The 15118-nt window shown below is 38.9% G+C and overlaps 1 protein-coding gene across 1 annotated transcript in view; it reads right to left on the reverse strand.

Annotated features, from left to right (window-relative positions):
• The window catches only part of TMEM63C (transmembrane protein 63C), a 75158-nt gene that overhangs the window by 28783 nt on the left and 31257 nt on the right, over nucleotides 1-15118 (reverse strand). The window contains exons 9-12 of the mRNA XM_027844866.1: nucleotides 9446-9519; nucleotides 8109-8189; nucleotides 7868-7991; nucleotides 7225-7358 (exon numbers count right to left, since the gene is read on the reverse strand). Coding sequence (XP_027700667.1) covers nucleotides 7225-7358; nucleotides 7868-7991; nucleotides 8109-8189; nucleotides 9446-9519 — 413 coding nt within the window. The remainder of the gene's footprint in view (nucleotides 1-7224; nucleotides 7359-7867; nucleotides 7992-8108; nucleotides 8190-9445; nucleotides 9520-15118) is intronic.

The raw sequence follows: 15118 nt of genomic DNA on the forward strand, positions 1-15118 counted from the left end.
AAATAATTGGACTAACTGAAAGCTATGATCAAAAAAAAAGAATCTTGATACAATAAAACAAGAAATAATTAAAGAAAATTGTCCTGAAGCATTAGAACAAGAGGGGAATTCAGAAATAGAAAAAAATCCATCAATCACCACTTGGAAGAAATCCTATGAGGAAAACTCATAGGAATATCATAGTCAAATTATGAAACCCCCACTTCAAGGATAAAATACTAAAAGCAACAAGAAAAAAACAATTTAAATATGATGATGCCACAATTAGAATCACACAAGACCTAGCAGCAGAGACATTAAAGGACCACAGGTATTGGAATACTATATATTGAAAAGCAAAAGAATTGGGGCTCCAGTTGAAAATATCATATTCAGCAAAATTGTGCATAATCCTGAATGAAAAAATGGACATTTGATCAACTGTCAGGTTTTCAAGACTTTGTTAAAAAAAAACTTGAACTTAATAGAAAATTTGACATACAAGAGCCAAGAGAACTATAAGGTACATACTAAAGACTGATTACAAGGGATTCAATAAGGATAGACTATTTACTTTTTATATATGTAAAATGTAAAATGTATGTCTAAGATTGTCATTAGTAATTAGGTAGTTTGTAAGAAAGATTGGGGTAGACCTGAGTATGACATGACTTTAAAAAAGTAAAATCATTCAGGAACAGCTAAAAAGAGTAATGAGGTGCAAGAGGAAGAATTGATACAGAGGAATTAGATGGGGAAGAGGGCTGGTAATTCTGGAACCTACTTTCATTGAGAATGGGTTTAAAAGGGAGCAATACATATATATCTAGAAGAGTATAAAAGTCTTCTAAATCCAGAAGAAATAAAATGGTAAGGGGATAGGGAGGGGGGAGAGGACAAGGGAGGGATCTATAGAAGGGTGGGTGAGGGAATAGGTTATAGGGAGATATAGAAGAGTGTTTAGATTTATGGGAATGGGAGGATGGGAAAGATCCTGGGGAGGTAGGCTAAGTAATAGGAGGGAAAGGTATTGGGTAGAAGTGGAGGAATCAGAAGGGATAGGAAACAAGAGGTATGCACAAACATAAAAGCAAAAATTAGGAAAAGAACTTGTTTGGGAAAGTATGTCTATATGTATGCATATATGTGTATATATGTATATGTGTATGTATATATCCATAGCTACATAGAAACATATCCACATTTAATTATAGTCTTCTGGGGGGAAGGAAAAAAAAGAACAAAGTAAAAAAAGTGCACAGCAGAGAACAAAGAAAACATACAAGGAAGCAAAGAAAAGATGGACAGCTCTCAACACAATGTGTAGTATTTATCATACAGGCTTTCTTGAAATGAAAATTTATCATCACATATTTTGAATCCTCTCTTATGTTCTGCTATGCACGACATGTTTTTTTATTTTCTTACTTTGTATTTAAGTTTCAATATTTAAGTTTATGATTTTTTTTCTTTTCTCTATTCTGTATTTGTGTACTGGTGTTTGAGTCTAAAATAAATTTTTTAAAAATTAAAAAAAAGACAAGCAGAATTGATGGAATGGAATGGAAATGGAATGGAAAAAGAGGTACAAAAATTCACTGAAAAAGAACTCCTTAAAAAGCAGAACTGGCCAAATGGAAAAGGAGGGGTACAAAAGCTCACAGAAGAAAATAATTCTTTAAAAATTAGAATTGGGCATCTGGAAGCTAATGACTTTATAAGACATCAAGAAACAATAAAACAAAAGCAAAAGAATGAAAAAATGGAAGACAATGTGAAACATCTCATTGGAAAAATAACTGACCTGGAAAAAAAATTGAAGAATTTAAGAATTACTTGACTATCTGAAAGCCATGACCAAAAAAAGAGCCTAGACATCATCTTTCAATAAATTATCAAGGAAAACTGCCCCGCTGTTCCAGAATCAGAGGGTAAAACAGATATTCAAAGAATCCACCAGTCACCTCTTGAAGGAGATCCCAAAATGAATTCTAGTCAAATTCCAGAGCTCCCAGGTCAAGGAGAAAGTACTTCAAGCAGCCAGAAACAATTAAATATCACAGAGAAAGTCAAGATCACACAAGATTCAGCAGTTAAAGGATCAGAGGGCTTGGAATACAGAGGGCAAAGGAGATAGGATTACAACCAAGAATTACCTACCCTCAATGAAATAGAGGACTTTCAAGCATCCCTGATGAAAAGATCAGAGCTGAATAGAAAATCTGACTTTGAAATACAAGACTTAAGAGAAGCATAAAAAGGTAAACAGGAAAGAGAAATCATAAGGGATTCAATAAGGTTAAACTGTTCACATTCCTATATGGGAAAATGAATAACTTTTAAAAACTTCTTTCATTATCAGGGCAGTTAGAAGGAATAGACAGAGGACATGAGTGTGAATTAAATATGGAGGTATGATTACCTAAAAAAATAAAATTAAGGGGTGAGAAAGAGAAATGCACCAGGAGAAAGGAAAAGGAGAGGGAGAGGTAGAGGTAGAATGTGGTAAATTATCTCACATAAAAGAGGCACGAAAGAGCTTTTACAGTAGAGGGGAAGATGGAAGAAGTGGGGAGGAGGAGCACATGAACTAGAAGGAATAACATATACACTCAATTGGGTATAGAAATCTATCTTACTCTACAGGAAAATAGGAGGGGAAGGGGATAAGAAAAGGAAAGGTTTGATAGAAGGGAGGGTGGATTGGGGGAGGTAAAAATCAGAAGCAAAACACTTTACAGGATAGGCAGAGTGAAAAGAGAGAGAGAGTAGGATAAATGTGGTAAAATAGGATGGAGGGAAATACATAGTAATCATAACTGTGAAAAAATTGTTACAGCAAGTTTCTCTGATAAAGACTTTATTTCTCAAATATACAGAGAAGTGGGTCAAATTTATAAAAATAAGAGCCATTCCTCAATTGATAAATGGTCAAAGGATATGAAGAACAGTTTTCAGATAAAATAATCAAAGCTATCTATAGCAATATGAATAAATGTTCTAAATCATTAGAGAAATGCAAATGAAACAACTCTGAGGTACCACTTCACATTTACCAGATTGGCTAATATGTCAGAAAAGGAAATGACAAATGTTGGAAGGGATGTGGGAAAATTGAGACACTAATGCACTGTTGGTGAAGTTGTATAGTGATTCAACCATTCTGTAGAACAATTTGGAACTATGCCCAAAGGGCTATTAAACCATGCATATCCTTTGACCCAGCAACAACCACTACTAGGTCTGTATCTCAAAGAGATAAAAAACAAAAAGAAAAAGGACATATATGTACAAAATATTTATAGCAGTTCTTTTTGTGGTGGCAAAGAATTGGAAATTGAGGGGATGTCTATCAATTGGGGAATGGCTGAACAAGTTGTTGTATATGATTGTGAATGGAATACCATTGTGCTATAAGAAACAATGAGCAGGATGCTCTCAGAAAAAACCTGGAAAGACTTAAGTGAACTGATGTAGCATGAGGGGAGCAGAACCAAGAGAACATTGTACACAGTAACAGCAATATTGTACAATGAAGAACTGTGAATGACTTAGCTATTTTCAACAATATAATGATCCAAGACAATTCTAAAGGTCTTATGATGAAAAATGCTCTCCATCTCCAGAGAAAGAACTGATGGAGTCTTCATGCAGATCAAAGCATATTTTTTCTTTATTTTTTTCCTTGTTTTTTCACCCTTTGGTCTGTTTTCTTTCACAATAGAACTCACATGGAAATACGTTTTGCATGAATGCACACGTATAATCTATATCAAATTGTTTGCCTTCTCAGTGAATTGGGGGAAGGGAGAGAATGAGGCAAAAATTTGGAACTCAAAAGTTTTAAACAAATGTTAAAAATTGTTTTTGTATGTAAATGGAGAAAAAAATAAAATACTAAATTATAAAAGAGAGGGAGAGTGAAGTAAATAGCTACTTATTGTCCAAAAAGATATAGAATGACAGAAGCAATCAGGTAAAAAAAAGTAATAGTAGGGGATAATTCCCTGTTCAGGGGTTCTGAAGTATCTGTTTCTGCACTAAACAATAATAGAGAGGTCTGTTGATTTCCACAGAGCATGTATCCAAAACACAGCAGGGATCCTTCCAAGATTTATCAAAATGAAAGACAATTATTCACTTCTGGTAATTTATATGGACATAGATGATACTTCCAGAATGAACCGATAAAGTTTTGCTAATGCTTACAGTCATTTTGAGGAAGAAACTGAAGATATCGGCTATGTTTGCCTCACAATGGCCCACTAAAGGTAAGGAATCTAACAGAGAAAAACCGATCTGGGAAGTGAACAGCTGGTTAAGAGGGTGGTGTCAGAGAATGGAATTTGGACTTCTGGCCACAATTTAAAATAGAGGAAGATGTCTCCCCCTGGCCAGAGATGTTCATCTAAAAATGTTTAGCCAGATTTTATTTATTGAGTATCTTACAAAAGTAACCAAAACGGCTTTAAAATAAAAAAAGAATGGGAGAAGGGGAGACCTATATATATCTCCTAAGCTAGATACATAAAAAATAACTACAATGAAGAACTTGGAAATTTACAGGAGACAAATCTAAAAAAAAGGAGCCAGTAGAAACCCTTGCCTCAAATATCTATTCTCAAAATTCCTCAAATTTAGGTAATAAGTAAGAGGAATGTAGAAGTCCTAATGCAAGAGAAAAAATTGACTTCATTGTATAACTGAGTCTTGGTTGCATAAAACCTATCCCTAGAATGTAGATTTGGTAGGTATATCTCATTAAAGAAAAAACAGAATAGATAAAAGATGGATGAATGGAATCTTATATATTAAGAACATAAAATTATGTGAGGAAATTCAGGAATCAGATAAGGGAAGCATTATGGAGAACATTTGAGTGAAAGACAATGGAGGGAGAAATAGGACTGATTTTATCATTGGTGATATAGTATAGACCAGTAGGACAGAAAAAAGAAGTAGATTAAGAGTTCGGTAAACACCAAAAGTCTAGTACAGAAGCTTGGCCAATCATCAGTCAACAAATGTTTATGGAAGTGAAGGGAGATTCAATTATTCAGACATTTGCTAAAGCTCCCTCTCCATCTTTCCCTTTCTTCTTCCCTCCCTCTCAGCCAAAGGCAGAACAGATAATAAGTCATCAATTTGACTTAATGACCATTTCATCCTTCAAAAGGTGGCAGAAACAAGGGAGAAATCTGATTTTGGGGTCTGATTATGACTAACAGAGAAGAATTGCTTGTTGGATTAGAAATAATTGTTCCCTGGGTTAGGAGAAAACATAAGTTTTTAAAAGCTGAAAGGAACTTTAAAGATGATCTAGTCCATACCCCTTATATGTTACAGTTAAAGAAACTGAACCTGAGAAAGATCAAATGATTTACCCAAAATTGCAGAGCTAGAGAGAGAGGCACAGAACTGAGATTAGAACCCAGGTCTCCTGCTTCCTAGTCCAAAGCATCTACCATTATTACACAATTTGAGTAGGGTTTTCTCTTGTTTTAAAGCACTTTTAGACTCATTACCTCATCTGATCTTCTGAAAAGTTCTATGGGTTAGGTAGTATGGCTAGGGTTATTATTTGACAGATGGGTAAACTGAGAGCCTAAGAAAGGTGTGAAAGACCATCGAGGATGCTGATGGTGGGGCTAGTATTAAAACTTGTTTCCTTTTACTCTACCACAGCAGGACATTGATCGGTCAGGGCTCCTTATGCCTCTCCCTATTCCCATTCTGCCTGCCTGGTACAATTTCTGTGTTTTGCATCAGGTTAGTTATGCCCCCAAGTGGGACACACCATTCTGTTGGAGATAAAGGAGGGGAAGGTGAGGATTATAAAATAAGAAGGTTGTATTAGATCACCTCTAAGGTTCCTTCTAGTTCTGAATCTAACACTGTGATTACAAATTTAATGGGAAAAGAGACAGTAAAGATGTGAAATTGAAATGCCCAGTGGTGAGTGTATGTTTTGTGTGTGTGTGTGTGTGTGTGTGTGTGTGTGTGTGTGTATAGTGGAGTGTATGTGTAGTGGGGTGTGTGTGATGGGGTGTCCAGAAAGGGCTCTTTCTGTATTTGCTTCTATTGAAAGAACACTGGCTATGAGGAGAACGTAACACATATTTGTTTGTCTCCCTTGGCTGGGAAAATTGTTGCTAGTTACAGAACAAGAATGGGAAATGGGCATAATGCTTAATGTGATAATAAGAGATAGACCCCAAATGACAAAACCTATATTGAACATGCAGCTCTTGGAACAAAAGAATGAACAAATGGGCAGCTAGATGGCATAATGGATCGAGGGCTATCTTTGGAATCAGGAATACATGAATTCAGATCTTACTTCTAATTACTTGTAATAACTTCTCAGTTTTTACTAGCTGTGTGATGCTTCGTTAAGTGACAACCTCTCAGCCTTGATTTCCTTATCTATAAAATGAGACTGACAACAGCATCTACAACACAGGCTTATTGGGAGGATCAAATGAGATAACATATGGAAAGTGCTCTGCAAACCTTAAAGCACCATGTGAATGCTGGCTGTAATTCTTAGGAGTGTTAAGTGAGAATGGGAAAGAGGTGACTTGAATGCTGGCTGGGTATGTGATCACACTGCCCTCCCACATGTCTGCACTGAACAGAGGGGAGGGAAGTAGGAGAAGATCCACAACTTGGAGACCAATCATCACAGAATTGCATGATTGCACTTCCCACGGGAAGGGGCTGGGAGTATGGATAATGACCAGAGCGGAAGCAAGGAAGAGGGGAGAAAGCATGTGGAGGATGCTCCAGAAACACTGGTCTACTTGTTTCCCTGCACATGAACATTTACTCTATCACCCAACTCTGTACCTCATTCCTGGCTTTCTTCCATTCCTGGCATGGCCTTTCACCTTCTTTTGCCTCCTAGTTTTCCTGGCTTGCTTCAAGACTCAGCTCAAATACCACATATCCTAGAAAGCCTTTCCCAGCCCCACGTCTCCCCCATGGCCAACCCACTGTTAGTGCCTTCCCTCTGAGATTACTTTCATTCTACTCTGCATATACATCTTGAATATACCTGTTGGAATATAAGCACCTTTATGGTGGGACAGTGGTTTTTTTTTTTTTTTTTTTTTTTTTTTTTTTTTTTTTTTTTTTTTNNNNTGGCACTTACAGACTTAATGAATGCTTGTTGACTGGCTGACTAGACTGAGTGATTTGAGAGAGAGGCCAAGTAGCATTCAAAGCTTTCTGGGGGACACTCACACAGCTGTCATCTTTTCATCCTGAAAGGTGACAAAGGCTGTATCCAAACGCTTCTGGTAGATTCGGTTCCGTTCAGCATTGAACTCATCAGTCAACCTCTCTTCCAGCTCACTGTAGTATTGCTCAGCATCCACCTGGGGGGTGTAGAAAGGGACCAAATTGGGGATGGAAGATAAGAAACTTGGAAACACTTGGGTTAGTCAGGGAGCCCCAAATTCATGGGAAGTTTGGGTCATGGAAAAGTCATCCAATGCCAATTCCAACCCAGATGGAATAGTATAGTCTGTTAAAGAGCTCCATGGCCACTGAAGCTTGGCAGATTAGGTGGCTTCTCGAGTTGCTTCTAACTTGTAGTCCTCTGAACATTTTCTGTCCTTTACAATGAGGTAAAATTGAAGAAGTGATTGCTATACTTCTTGGGGACAGAACATCATGTAACTCTATTTTAGCTATAGGTTCAAGGGAAGGGGGCAGCAAGCACAGAGCTGGTGGGGTCCTATGTGGCCACCACAGTGAGGATGAGGGGCTAACTTGGAACAGAAGAAAGAAGCCAGAGGCCAGGGCACAACACCTGCCTTCCCCCCCAGCTCAGCAGATGCCCTGAGCTCTTTGGCCATGTGGGGTACAGTCCCGTCCCTGCTACCTCCTTGAAGCATGTGCAGCACTGACAGAAGCAGATACGCGAACAGGGGTGCACTCGGATCATTGTTGTCCCATTTTTCTGAGCAACTGAGGTATAAAATAGTCGGCCTTTCATTGCATGTTGTCTGTTGGGGCAGGGAGGAAAGAAAATGATATTAGTGGCTAGGCACTGGATTCCAATGGCCCAATACTTCCTAGCATCCCCAAAGCCACAGAAATGAGGTTGCCAACTATGGACTCACCTTTGGTTATCCAATTCTATCAGTTTTCTCAGATCATAGCAGAAGTGGACTTGGGTCACTGTGCAGCTGGGATAGGCCTCACTGCAGGACAGACACAGACACATACATGGAACTGAGTGTCCAGGGGCAAATGGAGCTTTTGCTATCTCACCCTGAACCTTGGCTCCAGCCAAGAGACTGGATCTGGGTCAGTGATCTTCGAGAATAAATACACAGCTCCTCCCAGCCATCCCTTGAATTCATAGGACTACAAGAGCAGAAGATTACAGATTTAGAGCTGGAAGGAGTCCAACCAACTCCTAAGACCCAAGAGGGTTATGTGACTTGCCCAAGGTCACACAGCTAGTAAGTAACAGAAACAGGATTTGAAACTGGGTCTCTTAAATACAAAACCAATGCTTTTTCAACTGTACCATACATTGGGCCTCTCTGTTCCATGGAACCAAGCTATTCTGGGGCTACTAAGCATAGGATGAGGTCATCTCCTTTCTTCTCCTAATCCTTTATGGCTTTATCCAGTTGGAAAGAACATATCACTAAATGAAGTCAAGGTTATGGGTCTGACCTCTATGTAGAGCAGTTTGCTTTGCTCTCTCCTAGGGCCAGAAAGCGTGCTTCTAATTCAAGGTAGCCAAGCAAAACAACGTCCCTTGTGCAGGAAAGCCCACCATAATAGTGGGAAAACCACTCCGTGAGAATATTCATTTGTCGACCTTACTAATGCCCTCAATTATGGCAGCCAGGTTCACTTGCCTAGGCCATACATCTCAGGGATAGAAGAGCAGGAGGGGAAGAATGCCTTTTTATTTTTTATTTTATTTTATTTTTTGCTAGGCAATGGGGTTAAGTGACTTGCCCAGGTTCACACAGGAGAATGCTTTTTTAAAGAGTTCTGTGTAGGTAAGAGAACAACCTTGGGTCCCTTGGTTAGTGCAGTGAAGAAGAGGAGAAGTATCAGTTTTAATTTGCCAGCCCAAGTGCCCCTCTGTCTCCCTGCCTACTGACCTATAAGTTCTTCCTGGCCAACTTCTGATCAAGAAGAAATGATAACATCAGCTATGAGGGCAGGAACTATACAGATAGAGGATACCCACAACAGAACCATAGCTTCCCTGCCAGTCATACTTAGGGTCACAAACCTAGAATTGGAAGTGACCTCAGAGGTCATCTAGTTCAACTGTTTCATTTTACATATGAGGAAATTGAGGCCCAAGGAGGGGGAAGTGACTTGCCCAAAGTCACTGAGTTAGTATCAAAGGCAGGATCTGAACTCAAGTCTTCAGATTCAAGAACCAGTGCTCTTTGTACTATACTACTGACTCTTCCTTTCCACTCACTGAAAATGTTTGATGATGATCGCCGGATCTGAAATTTCCTTGGGGAGGTAAGTGATCATCAGGGTTTTGGTCGCCTGGGGGAGAAAAGATAGAAAAAGAAGGGCTGAGCTTGACCATGTTGACTTTGTCATGATCCCCACACATGCACCCCTGATGACAAAGCAGACTACCACCACTGCCATCTTGACTGAAAAATCATAGACAAGCATTTCTGATTTGGGGCCATAGCTTTGAGAGTTTGGCCAATTTTCCTGATGAAGGATTTCCACCACTCCCCCCATAATCTCTGCCACTCCCTCCACTGTAGTATAATGCAAAGAGTAGCAGATTAGGAGTTTTCTTGGCAAAGATACTGGAGTGGTTTGCCATTTCCTTCTCCAGCTCATTTTACAGATGAGGAAACTGAGGCAAACAGGGTTAACTGACTTGTCCAGGGTCACACAGCTACTAAATGTCTGAGGCCAGATTTAAACTCAGGAAGGTGAGTCTTCCTGACTATTGGCCTGGAGCTCTATCCACTGTGCCAGCTAGATGTCCATGGAGTTGGAAGATCTAGGTTTGAATCCAGGTTCTGATACTTAAAATCAATCCCTGGGGTAGTGGTGGTGGGGAGGTAGTATATAGAAAGGACTATAATTTAAAAGCAGTGGGCATCATCACTAAAACTTTTTACAAACAATGGTCACCCACTGAAGTAGAAACTAACAAGAATCAATCCAAAATGGCAATCTGCTGGAACCTTTCCAGTGTAATCTGTATAACCCATTTTGTATTGTCATTTGGGAATAGTTTACCGATGAAATCATAGAATCTCAAAGATAGAAGGGACCTAATCAAACCCTGACTTCAGTATGGGAAAATCTGAATGAAAGCCTCAGTGAGAGGTTATTTAGCTTCTCCTTGAAGACTTCCAATAATGGACAAGTAGATCTCCAATAATGAACAAATAGACCTCTAACAATGGACAAATAGACTTCCAATCATGGACAAGTAGACCTCTAATGATTGGCAAGTAGATCTCCAACAATGTACAAGGAAGGGGCCTCCCTGAAATGTCATTAGTCTGGCGTTTAACACTGATACCAATCAACCACTCCAACCTTAAGTCCCGCTATTCTCCTATGTGTACTCTTTTGTTGTTGTTCAGTTCTTTTTCAGTCATGTATGACTCTTTGTGACTCCAGTTTTTGGGTTTTCTTGGCAAAGATACTTGGAATGGTTTGCCATGTCCTTCTCCAGCTCACTTTACAGATGAGGAAACTGAGGCAAACAGCATTAAGTGACTTGCCCAGGGTCACACAGCTAATAAGTGTCTGAGGCCAGATTTGAACTCAGGAAGATGAGTCTTTCTGATTCCAGCCCAGCGTTCTATCTATTGCACCACCTAGCTGCCCATATGTACTCTATATTCTGGCTAAACTACTTGCCATTCCACAAAACTTTTCCTTCTCTCAACCTCACCCCACATAACCTTTCTTCCTATTTAAAATGACTTATAGCCTTCCTTCTGCCCATAACAGACACTCTTTCCTCTAATTTCTACCTGTTGAAATCCACCTATTCTTCAAAGTCTGGCTCCAATGTCAATTCCTTCATGAAGCTTTCCATTGCTCCCCAATTGGATATAAAATTCAATTCAATAAACACTTTTTTCCAGTGCTTACAATGTAAAAGGCACTGTGCTAGGTGTTAGAGTGGGGACATACAACATTAAAAAAAATTTCCCCCTATTCTGCATCCTAATAGCTCTTTAATCATAAGTCTTTTATGATTTTTAAAAATTCTACATTGTATGATGATTATTTGTGTATATCACCCTTTCCAGATCTTCATGGCAGTTCCACCCAGGTTGATTCTTCCTTTTTTTTTTTTAAATGAGTCCAGTACCTGACTTTTACTCTCTTTTAAACTCCTTACAATCTGGCTTCCTGCCACATCATTCCACCAAAACTGATCTTTCCAAAGTTATTAATGATCTCTTAATTGCCAAATCCAACAACCTTTTCAAACTCCTCATTCTCTACCTCTCTGCAGCCTTTCTTTGACACTGTTGGCTACCCTTCTCCTCCTTGACAATACCTTCTTCTCTTTAGGTTTTTGGAACACCACTCTCTCCTGGTTCTCCTCTTACCTATCAGACTGCTCCTTCTCAGTCTCCTTTGCTGGATCCTCATCTAGATCATGACCTCTAACTATAGGTGTCCCATAGGGTTCTATTCTGAACTCTCTTCTCTTGTCCCTCTATACGACTTCACTTGGTGATCTAATCAACTCCTCTGGATTTAATTACTATTTCTAGGCTGATGATTCTCACATGTACCTATCCTGCCCTAACCTCTCTGCTTATCTTTTAATCTCACATCTCCAACTGCCTTTCTGAACATCTTGAACCATATGCCCAGTGGACATCTTAAATTCAACACGTCCAAAACGAAACTCACTATATCTCCCTCTAAACCTCCTCACTTCCTACCTTCTTTCTCTGTAACTGTAGAGGGCAACACCATCCTCCTAGTCCCTCAGGCTCTCAATCTAGGTGTCCACCCAGACTCTTCACTCTCTCACCTCCATACTCAATCTGTTACACAGCCTGTTGATTTCACCTTTGTGGCATCTCTCAAATATGCTCTCTTCTCTCCTCTGATACAGTCACCAGTTTGGTGCAGGCCTTCATTCCCTCATGTCTGTTGGTGGGTCCCCCTGCCTCATCTTTCTCCTCTCCAACCCACCCTCCATTCAGCCACCAAAGAGATTTTTTTCTAAAGTGTAGGTCCAACTGTGTCATGCCTACTCAATAAACTTCAGTCACTCCTTATCACCTCTTGGATCAAGTACAAAATGTTCCATTTGGCATTCAAAGCTCTTCATAACTTAGCATCCTCTCCTTACCTTTCTAGTCTTTTTATACCTTATTCCCCACCACGTACTCTTCAATCCAGTGACAATGGCCTTCTTGCTGTCTGATGAATGAGATACTTCATCTCTCAGTTTAACCATTTTCTCCAGTTGTTCCCCCATGCCTGGAATGCTCTCCTCATTTCCACCTACTCATTTCCTTGCCTCCCTTTAAGTCTTAACTAAAATCCCATATTCTATAGGAAGGCTTTCCCAACCCCTCTTAATTCTAGTACCTTCTCCCTCTTAATTATTTCCTAATTATCTTGTATATAATTTGTTTGTATATATTTGTTTGCTTGTTGTCTCCTCCATTAGATTGTGAGCTCCTTGAGATCAGGGACTGTCTTTTGCCCCCTCTTTTTGTATTCCCAACACTTAGCATAGTGTCTGGCCCATAGTGGGCACTTAATACATATTTGCTGATTGACTAATTATTGATTATTTGATCAAGAGTGTTTTCTGCTTGTATTCTTTATCTCATTATCTTCCATCTCCTCCAGGAAATTGCTATAATCGTCATTCCCCCTCTCTCTAATGTTCAGTCTCTCCTTATATACCAGCTCTTTGACTGCTGCCTACAAACATGTCTTGGTCTCCCCATTCTAAAAAAAAAATTCTCACTTGCCCCTGTCTTCTCAAGCTATCATCCTATATCTTTTTCCCCCCTCACAGCCAAATTCCTAGAAAAACTGTCTATACTCATTATCTCATTCACTTGTCAATCCTTTTTGCAATCTGAAATCTGGCCTCCAATCTCATTATTGAATTGAAACTTTCCTCCAAAGTTATCAACGATTTCTTAATTGCTATATTTAGTGTCCCCTCCTCAGTCTTCATTGTTCTGAACTTCTGCATCATTCAACACTGTTTATCACCTTCTCTTTCTTGGAAACTTTCTTCTCTCTAGATTTTAGGGACACTATTCTCTTTCCTACCTGTACGACTCCTTCTTCTCAGTCTCCTTTGCTGGCTCATTATTTATGTCCTGCTTCCTAATTGTGAATGTAACTAAAGACTCTCTCCTGGGGTCTTGTCTTTTTTCTCCCTATAATCTTAGTGATTTCATCACTTAAGAGGGGATGAATACAAAAATGAGGCATAGTTCAAAGTGTTTCAGGGAAAGTCAGAATGAGCTAATGCCAGTGAGGAAACTAAAGATATTAATAAAAGATAAAAATAAATTAAAAAAAGATAAAAACAAAAACAATAAAAAAGAGTTAGAGTTTTTTTAAAAGTTATATTGGAGAAAAGAAGAGGGTCAAAAAGGGAAAGAAGATGGTGGAGGTGAATGTGACTGTGATAATGGAAAACAGAAAGCAAAGCTTCTCAATTCCTATTTTCCTTTGGTTTTCTTTGACAATGAGAATGATCATTGGGCTAGAAAGAATAGAATAAAAATGGCTAATTGAGAGCCAACACCCTAGATAATTAAGTTAGAAGAGAATACCCTCAATGCTGCCAATGAGTTCAAGACAACCAGCCCAGATGAACCATATTCTCAGGTAGTGAAAATACTGGCAGATGTGACTTCTGAGAAGTAATTGTTAGTAGTCTTTGAAAAAGGCAGGTCCCACAGGATTGGAGAAGGGCAAAGGTTCTGATTTTTGAAAATGGAAAGAGTATGGGATCTATGAATTGTAGGCTGGTGAGTTTGACTTCAATTCTTAGCAAAATTTTAGAACATGTTATGAAAGAGATTGTTAGTGGAAATCTAGAAAAGGAAGCAATGATTACAAAAAGCCAGTACAACACCATAAAGAACAAAGCTAAAGTTATTTCCTTTTTCTGGAATAAATGCCATAGATATATTTTATTTTACCCAGGATTTTATCAGCCGTTAGTTTGGAAAGGATCTGGGGAATTTAGTGAATCAAAAGCTCAATCTGAGTCAGTGATGTAACATAACTGCCAAGGAAGATAAGACAATCTTAGGCAGCATGAAGGATGCACAATATTCAGGAATTAGAAACTGATAGTCTTGCCACACTTTGCCCTGGTCAGGTCACATCTTCAGTATTGTGCTTAATTTTGAATGCCATGTTTTAGGACTTACATGGATAAACCAGAGAGAGTCCACAGGTGGGCCACCTGGATAACGAGAAGCTCAAGTTCATACTTTATGAGACTAGGGTAAAGAAAGTGGAGATGCTTAGCCTAGAGGAAAGTAGACTTCGGGATATTTACTCGTTTATTTATTTTAGGCAATTGGGGTTAAGTGACTTGCCCAGGGTCACACAGCTAATAAGTGTCAAGTTTTTGGTCTGAGGCCAAACACTTGGGTGGAGTCAGGAGATAATGTATTTCCCTTTACTTGGAAGTTGTTTTTTTTTTTTAAAGTCTAGATGCCCATTTTTAGGTATAATGTAGCCAGATCTTTTTTCAGATATGAATTGAATCAAATGGCTTCTGAGGTCTCTTCAAATTTCCATAGTACAGAGCAGAAATGTGGAGTTGTAGAAAAAGCATTGGACTTAGAATCATGAGACATCATATAAGTTCCAACTACACCATTTAATAGCTATGTGATCATGAGCAAATAATTCCAGGTCTCAGCCTCAGTTTCCTCATCTGTAAAATAAGGATAATACTCTTAATGACTTACCTCCCAGGTTTACTGTGAGGATCAAATGAGATAGAGTGTTTTTTGGTCATAAAGTGCCATATAAATGTGAGTTATTAGGCAGTGTCTTTTGTTTGTTAAAGTTGTTTCACTAGTGTTTGACTCTTCATGATCCCATTTGGGATTTTCTTGGCAAAGATATTAGAGTGGTTTGT

The sequence above is a fragment of the Vombatus ursinus genome, unplaced genomic scaffold (genome assembly GCF_900497805.2).
Source record: "Vombatus ursinus unplaced genomic scaffold, bare-nosed wombat genome assembly UNPS02014945.1, whole genome shotgun sequence".
In the NCBI taxonomy this organism is placed as follows: domain Eukaryota; kingdom Metazoa; phylum Chordata; class Mammalia; order Diprotodontia; family Vombatidae; genus Vombatus; species Vombatus ursinus.